Here is a 15,862-nt window from a genome sequence, read left to right as displayed (position 1 = left end):
ATCCGAATTCTTCCGAATAGATCAGCCTTACTTATTAATTCCTTTATGGTTGATTCGGGAATTACTCAAATATAGCGGTTTTTGAACCCTAAAGATAAAGAATTTTTGTTTTTTTCACATGTATATCACAGTTATTCTAGAATTGATTATTTCCTTATTGATCATCGTTTATTAACAGATGTTACTGATTGTAAATATGATTCTATTGCCATTTCGGATCATGCACCTTTGAAGTTATCTACCAAGATTTCGGACATTGCCAATAATACTAGATCTTGGAGACTTAACGCTACTTTGCTTCAAGATCCAGAATTTATCACCTACATAAAACAGCAAATTGACTTGTTTTTCTCAACAAACTATACTGAAGAGATTGACAGAGGAATACTTTGGGACTCTTTTAAGGCTTTTATCTGTGGACAAATTATCTCATATTCCGTTGGTAAAAGAAAACAAAGATATTTAGATATTGCTTTATTAGTGGATAAAATTAAAGAAATTGATAAGATTTATTCCGTGACTCCTACCAAAGAACTTTATCAGAAGAGAGTTGAGCTTCAAATGGAGCATAGCTTATTATTATCTTCTTCAATTGAGAATCAATTAATTAGGACCAGGGCTCAATTTTATATCCATAGTGATCGAACTGGTAAATTGTTAGCTAACCAATTAAAAGCTATTTCGACTAAGCGACAAATTATTAAAATTCGTAAACAAGACAGTAATCTGACTACTGATCATAAAGAAATCAATAACACTTTTCAAGATTTTTATAAATCTTTATATCAATCAGAATTTGATGGCGATCTGTCCATGATGGATAATTTTTTTAATAATTTGAATATTCCCAAACTGACAGATGAAGATCGTAGCTTGTTCGATGCTCCTATCTCTATGGCTGAAATAGGAGAGGCTATCTCATCAATGAATTCAGGGAAAGCTCCTGGTCCTGATGGTTATATTATAGAATTTTTTAAAACTTTTTCTTCTTTGCTTTCCCCTTGGTTATGTGAAATCTTTAATGATGCATTTGCTAAGAAGAGATTACCTCAGTCTTTTTATGAAGCTACTATCTCTCTAATTCTTAAAAAAGATAAGGATCCTACTTTATGTGCATCTTATCGCCCTATATCACTATTAAATGTAGACTCTAAGATTCTTACAAAAATTTTAGCTATTAGGTTAGAAAAGGTACTATCACAGATTATTTCAGAAGACCAAACTGGTTTTATTAGGAATCGGTATTCCTTTTTTAATGTTAGAAAATTGATTAATATAATTTATACTTCATCACCCACAACCCCAGAATGTGTTATTTCATTAGATGCTGAAAAAGCTTTTGATAGAGTTGAATGGACATACTTATTTAATGTTTTGAGATATTTTAATTTTAGTCCTAATTTTATATCATGGATCAAACTAATATATTATAAACCTGTTGCTTCTGTTCTTACAAATAATTACAGATCCTCTTTTTTTTCAATTATTTCGTGGTACGAGACAAGGTTGTCCCTTAAGTCCTTTATTGTTTAATATCGCATTAGAACCTTTAGCCATTGCTATTCGTGAATCTCCTAATATTTTTGGTATTACCCGTAATGAGAAGTTGTACAAGTTATCACTTTATGCTGATGACTTGTTGTTATATATTTCTGATCCTGACAGGTCTATTCCCGCTATTTTATCCTCGTTGGCTCAATTTGGTAGTTTTTCTGCTTATAAATTAAACTTGGATAAGAGTGATTTATTCCCTTTAAACGCGCAAACTTTATTGAATGACAGTTTACCATTTAAAGTTGTTACTGATAACTTTATCTATTTAGGTATAAAAATTACCAAGAAATATAAAGATTTATTTAGACTGAATTTTTTACCTATGCTCCATCAAATTTAACAACTTACTACAAGATGGTCTCCCTTATCCTTATCATTAGTTGGTCGGATTAATGCTATTAAAATGATGATTTTACCGAAATTTTTATATTTATTTCAAGCCTTACCAATTTTTATTCCTAAATCTTTTCTTGATAACAATGATTCAAAAATTTCCTCATTTGTGTGGCAAAATAAAAACCCCAGGTTAAGTAAAAAGCAATTACAAAAATCTAAAAAAGATGGTGGTTTAGCTTTACCTAACTTTAGATTTTACTATTGGGCGAATAATATTCGTAACTTAATATATTGGAAATTTGATTTGGATTCACCATTGTGCCCACAGTGGGTAAATTTAGAATGCAATGATGCACAAGGATATTCTCTATTCTCTGTTCTTGGTTCTTCTCTTCCGGCTGATTTAGTTAAATTCAATAAACAGATATCCAACCCTGTTGTCAAACATACATTACGAATTTGGTTTCAATTTCGTAAATTTTTTACTCTGAAAAACTTTGTTCTTGATAGCCCTATCTTACTTAATTTTTTTTTCAAACCTTCTTTGACAGATCAAGCTTTTAGCATATGGAAAAGGAAAGGTATAAAATGTTTTCGTGATCTTTTTTTTGAAGGTAGTTTGATGTCTTTCGACCAACTTTCCAACAAATTTAAGTTACCTAAATCTAATTTTTTTAGATATCCACAAATCAGAAATTTTTTACATAAAGTTCTACCATCCTTCCCCAATTCAACTTGAATAGATTTTTCAGATTTGATTTTTACCTTAAATCCTTGTCAGAAGGGATTAGTGGCTTTTATTTATAATATGATTATGAAGATACAACCAGAAATATCAGGTAGAATTAAACAAGAATGGGAAAAAGAACTTCAATATAATATATCAACAGAAAAATGGGAAAAAATTTTACAAATGGTTAATTCTTCTATATGTGCTAAACATGCTTTAATACAATTTAAAATTGTACATAGAGCTCATATGTCTAAAGATAAGCTTGCTCGATTCTATTCTCATATTAACCCTCAATGTGACAGATGTCATTCAGATGTGGCTTCATTGACCCACATGTTTTGGTCATGTCCCACCTTATATAACTATTGGAAGGACATATTTGCTACCATTTCCTCAATTTGGAATATCGATTTAGAACCTCATTTTATTACTGCAATTTTTGGTATACCAAATGAGGATGGTAATCAGTTTTCCCCTTCAATTAGACGAATGATTGCTTTTGTAACATTAATGGCCAGAAGGTCTATATTACAAAATTGGAAAGAAGTAAATCCTCCTACCACGTTTTGGTGGTTCTCTCAAACTATTTCTTATCTGAGCTTGGAAAAAATTAGAACCACTATTTTTGACTCATCAATTAAATTTGAAGAAACTTGGGGACCATTCATTCGACATTTTCATATGAATTAATCTGGCCTCTTCCAGACCTTCTCTCTGTCTATTCTTGTTCTGGTATGGAGTTCCGGAGTTTTTGACACTATCATATACATATAAACTGTTATTATTGCCCATGTTAGTTTAGTTTAGTGTTTTTTTTCCAATATATATTTTTTTCTTGTATTTTAAATTTTTTTTTGATGATTATTCTTATTTTTTTCATATATAATTATTATAGGCTTGATTGATTAATGTACTATTTTTTTGTTGATATTTTAATAGGATATTGTTATCTTATTATTAATTTAATTTCAAGTCTACTGCATTTATAACCTATTCATTATTATGTTAGGTTTTTTTTATATATGAAATTCAATAAAAAGATTGAAAAAGAAAGAAAAGAATATTATCTTCCATTTTATTCACTCTATCAATAGTATCTCCCGTTATTTCTTCCAGCTTTTTAAATTTCTTGTCCATTTTCTCCTGTTTTTCACCATTTTATCAAACATAGTCTTAATATTTTTAGTATCTTTTATTATTTTTAATGTTCTTAATTCTTTTAATTCATGCATTATTTGCGCCAAAGCTTTTCTTATGTCTCCAGAATATCTTCCACCTCCAACCTCTTCCTGTTGTTGTTCTTTTACCTCCTCATCTTCATCTGTATGTTCCAGAGAATCCGAATCCACCTCAGATTCATTTTCACTTCCACTTCCAATCGTAGCTGGGATTTGTAGTTCAAATTGCTCATGTTTGCGCATGCCCGTTCCTTCGCGCACGCGCAATTCCTGTTGTTTCTTCTTGGAGACTGTTGATGTTGCTGCCGATTCCTGTTCTGTATCACCGGATGTGAGATGCACTTGAGTCTGAGGCTTCTTGGCGGCCGGGCCAGCTTGTATTGTCTTAGTTTTCTTCTTTGTCTGTTTAGGAGGCATATCTAAGGAAAATCCTGAGTAGTTTAGACGTAGTTTTTAGAAAATATTTACTAACCTTTCTTCACTTAAGCAATAATTTATTAGTTTTTTACGGGAGAGCTGGACTTCCACATCTCGATCCTACGTCATCACGTGACGTCCCCCAATTAAGGGGCTATGTTGTTCAACTTGGGAATGTTGTGTCAGCCAGTCAGGATGGTGGAATTGGGAGAAGGCTCTGAAGAACACTAGGTGGGGAGGTTTTTGTGACAGACACTGGTGTGGGTCGAGGTTTTTATGACAGGAGCTGGGAGAAGACAGGAGGGAAGATGGCTGAGGATGCCATCCCTGTTGGACAAGGTGCTTTGTACAGATGAATGGCTTCAAAGAGGAAGGACCAATACTCCTGTGGGAGAGCCCGGTTGTTCATAATGAATTTCGAGTGACGTTCAGAGGGTGGTGTGGGTTTCATGCAGACTGTGGGTCCAGCATGTGAGTTAAGGACAACTTCAAGATGAGCTCCACCTTGTGTGCACATTTAGAATGGGTTAACTGCAATGGTCCCTTTTTAAAATCTTTTTCCTCCTAACTGATAAAGCTGAAATTTGTAAGTATACTTTATTATTGTATGCAGTGTACAATCTGTTATTTCTTGCCAACAGCTAGTTGCATGGGGCAGTATTTACACAGATCGGGGTTTGGATGCTCAAAACATCCCAACTTTCTGGTTTTGGTGGGACCCAAGTCATACCAACACTAGATAGATGGAGACTGAGAAAGGTGGTTTTCACAGCGCTGAGTCCTGTGGCTGTTAGCAAGGGGCTAAAGAGCTGCATCTATAGACCTGCCTATGAGGTTTCTTATGTAATTACCTCAAAAAGTTACTCAGTAGTTAGATCTCTCATTTATCTTGTATACTGGACTTGCGCTAATTCTTTGAATAATAACTTTTTTTATTGCGTCCTATTGATTTATGAACTACTTTCAAGACAGTTGTAGGTAACTATTTTCTTCTGCAAGTGTTGTCAAAAAAAACCCTGCAAAAATGAACTCATGTTTACATCCAAAGCTAGATCAGTTTCAATCTCTAAAGTATAAGTTCATTTGTGAAAATAAACGGAACATTCAGTTCTCCTCAGAAGCACTCAGTGATTAAAAATGAAATGCAAATCAGATAAAAAGATTATAAAAGAATAAAAGTAGTAGATGTGGTGAGACAGGTTACACAGTCTCATGAACTGATGTTACAAAGATCACGATTTATCCAGATTGTGAATATTATTTTGCTTTCTTTCAGGCTAGCAATGGTCAGTGGTATCAGATGAATGATTCAATGGTCCATTGTAGTAACATCAAAGTGGTGCTGAACCAGCAGGCTTATGTCCTTTTCTATCTGAGGTTGGTGTTGCTGATTGCCTTGTGGTTTCATCGATGTTGTATGTGTAAAGATTCAATGTTTTAGTTGAAGTCTGCAGTGTATTTTTGGGATCTAACTGTTGCAAAAGACTAGAGTGTCTGTAATTTGAAAAATTATGTCTTTTAACTTGGAACTGCTTCACTGTCACAGGATGCCAAACGCCAAGAGTAGTGTGGATGAAGTGTCAAAGCAGAATTCTATTCAGCAAACTGTCAAGACCAGCAACGGCACAACTGTGCCAAAGAAACCTATACAGAATGGATATTTGGGCTCTCCTCTGATGATAAAGGTTAGTTTATACGTGGATAATGTTGGGGTTGTTGGGGGGGGGGGGTAGTGAGGTGGCTAATTACAAGGCCAGCGACCCAGTTTCAATTTCTGCCACTGTCTGTAAAGAGTTTGTATGTTTTCCCCATGGATGCATAGCTTTCCTCCTGGTGCCCAGGTTTCTTCCCATGTACCAAAGACTTGTGGGTTAGCAGGTTAATTGGTCGCATGCAGGCAATTGTATGCCGCAGGTTCTTTGGACCGGAAGGACCTGTTACCATGCTATATCTCTAATCTAACATAAACATTATGTTCTAGTGTAGGAATAGTGAAGCCTGCAACACTTCATTGTTCTGAATGGGAAATGGCATTGCATGACAAGGCTCAGGAGAGAGATCCACAGGCACATTGTTCAGCTATATTCAATATATATACTGTATATATGCAAGATGAAATTTGTAGAAAAAAAATCTTCACTATGTCTTGAGTTAAATGAAATTCAAATGCATCACTGGTTGTTTCTCAATCTTTTCAGTATAATTTTTCTTCCACAAGTCTGCAGTCTTTATCAATATAGACATGACCACTTTGATACAGTATCAAGGCATATTCAGGTGTCTTACTGATGGAGAACATAACAGAAGGAACAGAACAGTCCCGTAATCCTTTGATCCCTCAAGTTGAACAAATAAATTCAGTCATCATATATCTGTCTGTAATGAGTGATACTAAATTCTGTTCTGCTAGTGGTATATTAATCACTAATAATCCTTAACCAGAAGTTGACATGAGATGACCAGAGTTATTCAGAATTAAACAAGTTAATGCCTATGATCAATATTAAACACAGATGAAATGCTTTGAGAGGTTGGCTATGACTAGACTGAACTCCTGCTTCAGCAAGGACCTGAACCCATTGCAATTTGCCTATCACTCCAATAGGTCAACGGCAGACACAATCTCAATGGCTCTTCACAAGGCTTTAGACCACCTAGACAACACAAACACCTATGTCAGGCTGCTGTTCATTGACTATAGCTCAGTATTTAATACCATCATTCCCACAGTCCTAATTGAGAAGTTGCAAAACCTGGGCCTCTGTACCTCCCTCTGTAATTGGATCCTCGACTTCCTAACCAGAAGACCACAGTCTGTGTGGATTGGTGATAACATATCCTCTTCACTGAAGATCACCAGTGGCACACCTCGGGTGTGTGCTTAGCTCGCTGCTCTACTCTCTATATACACATGATTGTGTGGCTAGGCATTGCTCAAACACCATCCACAAATTTGCTGATGATACAACCATTGTTGGTAGAATCTCAGATGGTGATGAGAGGGTGTACAGGAGTGAGATATGCCAACTAGTGGAATGGTGCCACAGCAACAACCTAGCACTCAACGTCAGTAAGACGAAAGAGCTGATTGTGGACTTCAGAAAGGGTAAGACGAAGAAACACATACCAATCCTCATAGAGGGATCAGAAGTGGAGAGAGTGAGCAGCTTCAAGTTCCTGGGTGTCAAGATCTCTGAAGATCTAACCTGGACCCAACATAATGACGTAGTCATAAAGAGGGCAAGACAGCGGCAATACTTTATTAGAAGTTCGAAGCGATTTGGCATGTCAACAAATACACTCAAAAACTTATATAGTTGCACCATGGAGGACATTCTGACAGGCTGCATCACTGTCTGGTATGGAGGGGTTACTGCACAGAACTGAAAGAAGCTGCAGAAGATTGTAAATCCAGTCAGCTCCATCTTGAGCACTAGCTTACGAAGTACCCAGGTCATCTTTAGGAAGCAGTGTCTCAGAAAGGCAACGTCCATTATTAAGGACCTCCAGCACCCAGGGCATGCCCTTTCCTCACTGTTACCATCAGGTAGGAGGTACAGAAGCCTGAAGACACGCACTCAGTAATTCAGGAACAGCTTCTTGCCCTCTGCCATCTGATTCTTAAATGGACTTTGAAGCTTTGGACACTACCTCACTTTATTAATATACAGTATTTCTGTTTTTGCACAGTTTTTTAAATAATCAATATATGTAGTTGATTTACTTATGTATTATATTTTTATTTATTATCATTTTCTCTCTCTGCTAGATTATGGATTGCATTGAACTGCTACTGCTAAGTTAACAAATTTCCCGTCACATGCTAGTGATAATAAACCTGATTCTGATTCTGGAGATGTTATCAAATGGTTCACATAATTAGCCTTTGAAGTTGTATCAAATTGTGAAACAATTAATTGCCTTTCAAGTAGAGTTTGGATCATTTAGTAATCAAAGCATCTATGAAGATGGTTAGGGTAAATGTTAAAAGTTGGTTTCATTTGATACAACTCTAATCCATCAAGGGCATTTACGTGCCAGATAGCAAAAGTTGTTTATTCAAATCTTGAAGAAAAGTCATACAATTGGCTTTTAAAATTAACCTCAAAAGATTTGAATTGTTCTCGTCACACAACTGAAGACCGTTGACAGCTGCTGAGTCCAAATTTAATTCTTTCTTGCGTGGTCCAAAAGGTGATTACTGTCTTAAAACTAGAAAAGACTGGAAGCGCTCAGGCAGCATCAGTGGAATGAGAAACAGAATTAACATTTCAGGTCCATGACCCTTCGTCAGAATGAAATGTTCCCAGAGTTTTTAATTTTTATTTTAAATTTCCAGTATCAGCAATATCCACCCCCCCCCCCCACCACTCCAAGCTCCAGTTTAGTGTCTATGTATATGTCCATGTCTATGCATACAATCTAATGAAACAATGTTCCTCCAGACCAAGGTGCACATTACAGTACATCTAACTTGCACACAATACATAAAGAAATGACACAATTAGATTAACAAATTTTGCAGGAGAACTTTGATTTTTTTGTGCATACATGGATATGAACAGCTGAAATCACACTTTTTTCTCCTTCTCACCAATGCTACTGCAGCTCACAGGGTTGCAGGTGGTTACTTAGTAACATGGTATCTCTTCCTCATTTGAGTGGATTTAAATAATTTGCAAATAAACAGTTGCTCTCGTGTCTGAGGTAACCAAGAAAGCTATAGACAGAAAACTGAAGTTGCCAAAATCTGCTTTGCTTTATCTGCTTTTTCTTTTAAAAGGTAGTGCATCCAAATCTGGCAGGATTTTAGTTATTTTAAAATTAAGGTGCAAATACTGTAGATCTGTTTTATCCCCCTTAATATTATGGCCTTTGAGTCATCTTGTGTTTTTAGTTCAGGAGAGTGCAAGTAAAATTTTAAAAAAATCTAACAAAAATCAGTCCATTCAGCCCCAAATAAAAATAAAATCTGCAAATGCTGGAAATCCAAGTAACATACACAAAATGCTGGAGGAACTCAGCAGGCCAGGCAGCATCTATGGAGAAGAGTACAGTCAATGTTTTGGGCCGGGACTCTGGTAGGAGTCCACTCAGCCCAACTGTTCGTTTGTATTTAAACTCCATCAGCTTGTTTTCCCTAACCCAATTAATGTATCTATTTTTATACTGTGTGTTTTTCTAGCTTGATGTAAAATACATTTTTTTGCCTTAGATACTGTAAAAGAGGGTCAATCAGTTCCACTTCAAGTAAAAGTTTATGAACTTGACACTACTTTGCACTTAAAGTTCTTGACTGTGATTTTTTTTTGTTTCCCCAAACATCTTTGACTACCCTACATTATGACCACACCCCTCTCAGTCTTTTTTTTAGGAGAAAGATGCCGAAGCTCGATTTGGTATCTTGATTGATATGACTTGAATTTTCCAATAGCTTTTCATTACATGAAGACCAAAACAGTCTACAGACCCCCTAGTGTGGTCTAGTCAAGATTTTAGATAAAGTTAATGTTTTTTCTTTACTCATCTCCTAGAAATAAATCTGTTTTAATTCTAAGCAACAGGCACAAATTGCTGGAGGAACTCAGCAACTTGGTAGAGAGGAGTAGATGACGCTTTTGGCCAAGCCTCTTCATCACAATTCTGACGAAGGGTCTTGACTCGAAACGTTAACAGTGTACTTGATTTCCAGCATTTACAGAATCTCTTGCATTTCCTTTTTTTTTAATTCTGCTTTTTTCTGCGGTCTTTATTACTGTCTTGAAAATGATCTGTGTATTTGAATTACTAAGCTCCTTGGCTTTCATTTTCCACTATATTTCTCATTCTAGTGTCCAATTCTTGTCTGTAAATAAGATATTTGTTTTGTTTGATATAGAAACCAGAGTCTCAGCAAGCAAAACTCCAAGCATCTGGGAATGTTGGCGTGCCCGTGCCGAGAACCACTATTAGCCAATCACCAAGGCTTCCAGGGAAACCAACAAATCCACAGACTTTCATAGATGAATCACTGAAGAAGATTAAGAAATCTTTACCTCAGCTGCAACCAAAATCTTCTCAGGGCCAGTCAGCTAATGGTTCAAGTAGCAGCAGACCTCTAGAAAGTACAAAGGTGTCTACACCAGAAAGCAAGGATCTGCCTTCATCTACCTCATTGAAGTCATTGGCATCCACTGGTGGAGCAGAGCAGAAAGGAAAGGAAGGCCCCCAGAACCAGCAAAAAGGCATCGGCAGCCCCAAATGTGTAGTGAATGGGAGCAATACTACAAAGAATAATCAGCAGTCTGAGCCAGAAGAGTCTGATTCTGAATCTCAGGCACACAGCTCTGGTAATGAGAGGACTGAGAGCAGCACTGAGGAACAGGGAGTGGCCAAGATAAAGCCCCAGTTACTTGCAGAAGAGCAATCCAGTACCATGTCACCACCTCCAGCAAAGAGGCTCGCTCTGTCGGCCAAAAAGGTGGGTGTGTATTCTGGGATACGGGAGTCATTCTATAACTAAATGCTTATTGAGTTTTTTTTTCTGTTGTTCAGACGGCTTTGTTATCCCAGGGTGGAGAAATAAATTCACATTTTAACTGTGTTGGCTATGTGTATGTTTGCCTCTTCATCCATCTCCAAGCTGTACTTTCCGTATTTGCCATTCTATTGTGGTCTCTGTGGATAGAAGGTTTATTTTACCACAGTGGTATGAAAACACAAAAATATCTACTTTTAATCATTTATAGCTATCTTAAATACAAGGTGATCCTGTATGTGGTGGCGATTTCAAATAGCTTGGGTCAGATCAGAATTACAGGCAACGATTTAACCTCTATCCTTTTGACCAAGGAATTTTAATAACACGTCTATTACTGCACTATGCCAGTCTGATGATAGTTGTAAATTCTCTGCTTAATGAACCCTGCCTTCTTCCTCAATTTTTTTTTTTGCTGCCATTTTATTTTCAAACATATCTTCCATTTGATGCGAAGCAAAGTGTGAATTTATTTGGGTTGATTTGTTCATTTCTTCCTTCTCCCTCTGTTAAAATACTGACTTCTATTTAATCCCATTTGGTCTGCAATTAAATTCAGAATAATTTGTGAAGAATTCTGGGCTTGAACCCACAGCGGACAATTGTTGGTTTGGGTTGCTTCCTGATGTAATGCAGTGGAATAATACTTTCTGGGCAATGGAGAAATATCTGAAACATACCTAATTTTATTTTGTTGATGTTGAAATTGGTAACATTTTAAAGTGAATTGCACTTAAAAGGTGTGAATTTGTCAGTTTATATTGAACTAGGGTGAATCTATAAAACAATTTCCATTCATCTATTACAGTAGTTGGCTGCAACACTTAAAAGATTGGGTTTTATCACCACAAAGCAATTTGGGAGGGGAAAAATTTTGACAAAATGAAGGAATCTTCAGAATTATCATTCAATCTTAATTATTTTATTCTAAATGGGATTGAGTTCATTTTCTCTTCAAAGTGTGTGGGCCTGGTTGGTGACACCAGCATTTATACCATGTCTTAAATGCTCTTGAGGTTGTTGTAAACCACAATTTTGAATTACTGAAAACTATTGGAACAAATACTCTCAACAGTCCAATTAGGTAACAAGTTCCAGCATTTTAACTCGGAGATGTTGAAGGATGGAGATATATTACCAAGTCAAATAGGCGATTTATGAATTTGATACTTCAAGTTATTTGCTGTTACAGTTCTGAAGAAGAGTCTCAGCCCAAAAGTTGACTATTTATTCATTTCCATAGATGCGGACTGACCTGCTGAGCTCCTGCAGCACTTTGTGTGCTTTGCTTTGAATTTCCAGAATCTGTAGACATTCTCATGTTTATGATTTGCTGTCATTCAGGATGGAAATTTGGAGATATAATTGAAATATTGGCCGAAGTGGTTCTTGTTGGTACCTTTTTCGGTGGTGATGTTCTATCGATGGAGGAAATGATGCGTGTGCAAATCACTTTGTCTCCATTGTATTCAGTTCTGGCATGTTTTTGGAGTTGTGCTCATTAAGCCATGTGCATTGCATTGCACTGCTGATCTGCTTTTTAAATGGTAGGTGGGTTTTATGGAGACTCGAGAGTCACTAGCTGCACAGTGCCCAAACCCTGACCTGCTCTTGCACCTCAATGTTTATGTGAGTAGGCCAATTAAGTTTCTGACCAGTGGCTGAGATACTAATGATGGAAGATTTTCCCTGTTAGTGTTAATGAACGTCAAAAGAGTCTGGCTGCTGTTTTGTTGGGGGAAGTCATTAACTGAAGGTTATGTGGCACACTCATCACTGAGCAGCCTACTTTTGTCCGATTTTGTTCCTTGTAGCCATGGATTGCATTTCTTGAAGCTCTTGAAGTTAGTTGGATGCTGACCTGAGGAAGACCTGTTGAGATATTCTGTTGACCTCAACACCCAGCATCAATCTTGGTGCTGGGTGTGACGTTCCCAACAGTTTTGTACATCTTGGATTTCCCACCAAATTTTACCAGGTCCTCGTTCCTGAGTTTTACTTGGTCAATTACTCACTGAGCAGTTTAAATTTATCCCAAGATTTGGGCCTCTGCTGCAGTTGGGTCCAGAGTGGAGCAATCCTAACAGAGGCTAAGCAGAACATCAGATTAATGCTGACATAAACAACTGCAGATGCTAGAATCCGGAGCAACACGCAAGATGCTGGAGAATCTGGGCAGTATCTGTGGAGGAAATGGACAGTGGATGTTTTGGGTTGAGGCCCTCCATCTGGACTGAAGGAGGGGAGGTGGTCATCATGGATAGTGAACAAGGGTGGGAGTTCTGCATTTTTAACATTCCTCCCTACTCATCATTGTCCTTGGCTGTCATCCTCATCCCAGAGAATGAACTCTAGCTCTGCTTTAACCAGGGCTTGTGGTAATTTGTATGGCTGACCATAATCGTGTACTGGTTCAATTGAGAGGTTACTCTACTTCATGTTGCTTGCGGTCTTGTTTTATGTAAACAGATTCAAGAATCTGGAGTAGTTAAATCAAAAATAAATTGTATTTATCTCAAGCAACCACACAAAATGCAGGAAGAACTCGAGAGGTCAGGCAGAATCTATGGAAAAGAATAGGTAGTTGATGTTTTGGGCCAAGATCCTCCTTCAGGGCTGAGAATTTAATTAACTAGTTTAAACAGTAGTAAAATAATCTTTCAGTAAGCTGGCAAGCATGATTCCATGAAGTGGACTCTGGAATTACAACTATTGCTTTTTCATTCCAGAACAGTTTGTTTATGTGCACTGGTGGTGGTTAGTGTGCCTTTTACATGTGCTTATATTTGAATAATTTCATTCAGCTATAAACACAAGACATGCACTCAGTGGCCATTTAATTAGGTACAGGATGTGCCTCATAAAGCGGCCACTGGGTGTATGTTATAAAACACATTACATTGGTATATTTTATAATTTTAAGATTTCTGATTTTATTTGTGTCCGGCATAAATAATCTAAAACTGCAAATCTATCTAAACTGATAAATGGTAATTATTTGAACATTTTCTGTCTGTTGTTTTCCTACTTTGTTTCCCTAGCTGTCTAACCATGAAAACTTTCTGATTCTTCTTTGCCATACCCTCTTTTATGTTTTCTTCATTCATGGATACTTTTTAGACCACCAAGTTTTTATTTATGTCAATAACTGCAGGCCACCACCAGCTGGAAGGTGACAGAAAATGAGCCACGCTCCCCATCACTACTCTCATCAGTCCACAAAGCAAAATTAATGAATAAAGGCCACCCATTTCCTTCTGCAAACAAAACTAGGTAAGAGAAACGTGCTGCTTAAGAACTGAATCATTCTTTCATGGTGAAATTGCACAAGATGAGTAAAGCAGCTCAAAGAATTCAATAAATTTTTATAACTACTCCTTAATTGTCTGATTAATTCAGTTCAACCTCATTCACTTGTTATGTACCATGTTCTAAGATGTGAGCGAACATGGTCTTTCCATCACCATAATTGTTCTTGGCAAATTTTTCTACAGAAGTGGTTTGCCATTGCCTTCTTCTGGGCAGTGTCTTTACAAGATGAATGACCCAAGCCATTATCAATACTCTTCAGAGACTGGCAATAGTGGTGGCATAACCAGGACTTGTGGTATGCAGCAGCTGCTCAAACGATCATCCACCACCTGCTCCCATGGCTTGCCCAAGGTGACCTGCAGGCTAGTGGAGAGAAGGATCACCTTGCCCCTCTTTTAGTAGAGACACATCACCACCCTGCCACCCAACAGTTTAACCTCCTTAAGTGATGGTGTTCTAAGTAATTTATTTATTGAGATACAGTGCAGAATGGGCCCTTCTGGCCCTTTGAGCTGTGCCAACACAGCAAGCTCCTCCCCCATTGCACCCTGCCCTAATCATGGGACAGTTTACAATGACCAATTAACCTACTAACCGGTACGTCTTTGGACTATGGGAAGAAACTGGAGCACCTGGAGGGAGCCCATGTGGTCACAGGGAGAAGGTACAGTCGCCTTAAGGAGTAAGGGCGGGAATTGAACCTGGGTTGCTGGTACTATAAAACATTGTGCTAACCACTACACTACCATGCCACCCCAAGTTCTAGAACAGGGGCTCCCAACCTTTTTAATGCTATGGACCCCTACCATTGAGGGGTGCGTGGACCCCAGGTTGAGAACCACAGGTCTAGAGACCTAATGCAATGCAGACTAGGCATTGAGGCCTCAAAGTTCTTCTGGGTTATTTTAATTTTCATAGACTCTTTCACCACTCGGGGTACACGTTGTCATCTATATCAATGAACTGGATGATAATGTGGTAAAACTGGGTCAGCAAATTTACAGATAATATCAGGATTGGAGATGTAATGGCCAGTGAGGAAGACTGTCAAAGGTTGCAGTGGGATCTGGACCAACTGTAAAAATGGGCTAAAAATTGCAGATGGAATTTAATGTAGGCAAGTGTAAGGTGTCCTCCCAAAGTGCATTGTTTTTAGTGTAGCGACACATCTTTGAAATTTGGTTAACATTTGAAATGATCTATTTGAGTCCTAAGCATTCCTATAGTTTCTAGTGAGCTAGCAAGTGAAGAGCTCAGTGCAATTTTTGAGAGTTTCATGCAGGCAAATCTGGACAAACTTTAGGAAAACCAATAATTGAAAGCCTATTTGTTTTTAGAGCTTTGAAGGTTATTATGATTAATGTCATTATTTTGACTTCATCAAGAGTTTTTTACACACTGAAGTAATTATGCATCCACAATTTTGTTCAGTGAGTGTATGGATAAAATATACAGATTGTTCTGCTATAATGCAGGTTGTTTATAACGGGACTGATGGATTAGAGAACACTCTTTGCATTATATGGGTTGCATTGGTTATTTTGCAGTCGAGAAAAGCTGTTGAAGGCAACTACAGCCTGTTCTGTTACACTGCAACTTTCTGTAATGGGAGTTTCTTAAGAATATATCTATCATGTTATAGCAGAATTGCCTGTACTCTATTTAGCCGTAAATATTTTAGGTGGCCTGTTAGATTTGCTTTGTTTTGTCCAGTTTTAATTTTAATTTTAAGCCAGTGAACCTTTGAAATCTGGTATTTTTAAAGATTATGTAAAGTATTATATACTTCAGATGTGCAGCTCCCACACTGGCCTA

At 37.3% G+C, this 15,862-nt stretch overlaps 1 protein-coding gene across 4 annotated transcripts in view; it reads left to right on the top strand.

The window, feature by feature from the left end:
- usp36 (ubiquitin specific peptidase 36) overlaps positions 1 to 15,862 on the top strand; it is a 96,065-nt gene that overhangs the window by 61,829 nt on the left and 18,374 nt on the right. For all 4 annotated transcript variants that reach the window (XM_059948434.1, XM_059948432.1, XM_059948431.1 and 1 more), the window contains 4 exons: positions 5,495 to 5,595; positions 5,765 to 5,903; positions 10,097 to 10,678; positions 13,890 to 14,008. In XM_059948434.1, coding sequence (XP_059804417.1) covers positions 5,495 to 5,595; positions 5,765 to 5,903; positions 10,097 to 10,678; positions 13,890 to 14,008 — 941 coding nt within the window. The remainder of the gene's footprint in view (positions 1 to 5,494; positions 5,596 to 5,764; positions 5,904 to 10,096; positions 10,679 to 13,889; positions 14,009 to 15,862) is intronic.

This window comes from Hypanus sabinus, chromosome 23 (assembly GCF_030144855.1).
Source record: "Hypanus sabinus isolate sHypSab1 chromosome 23, sHypSab1.hap1, whole genome shotgun sequence".
Lineage (NCBI taxonomy): Eukaryota > Metazoa > Chordata > Chondrichthyes > Myliobatiformes > Dasyatidae > Hypanus > Hypanus sabinus.
The sequence above is the reverse complement of the archived record's forward strand: the minus strand, read 5'-3'. Positions and strand labels throughout refer to the sequence as shown.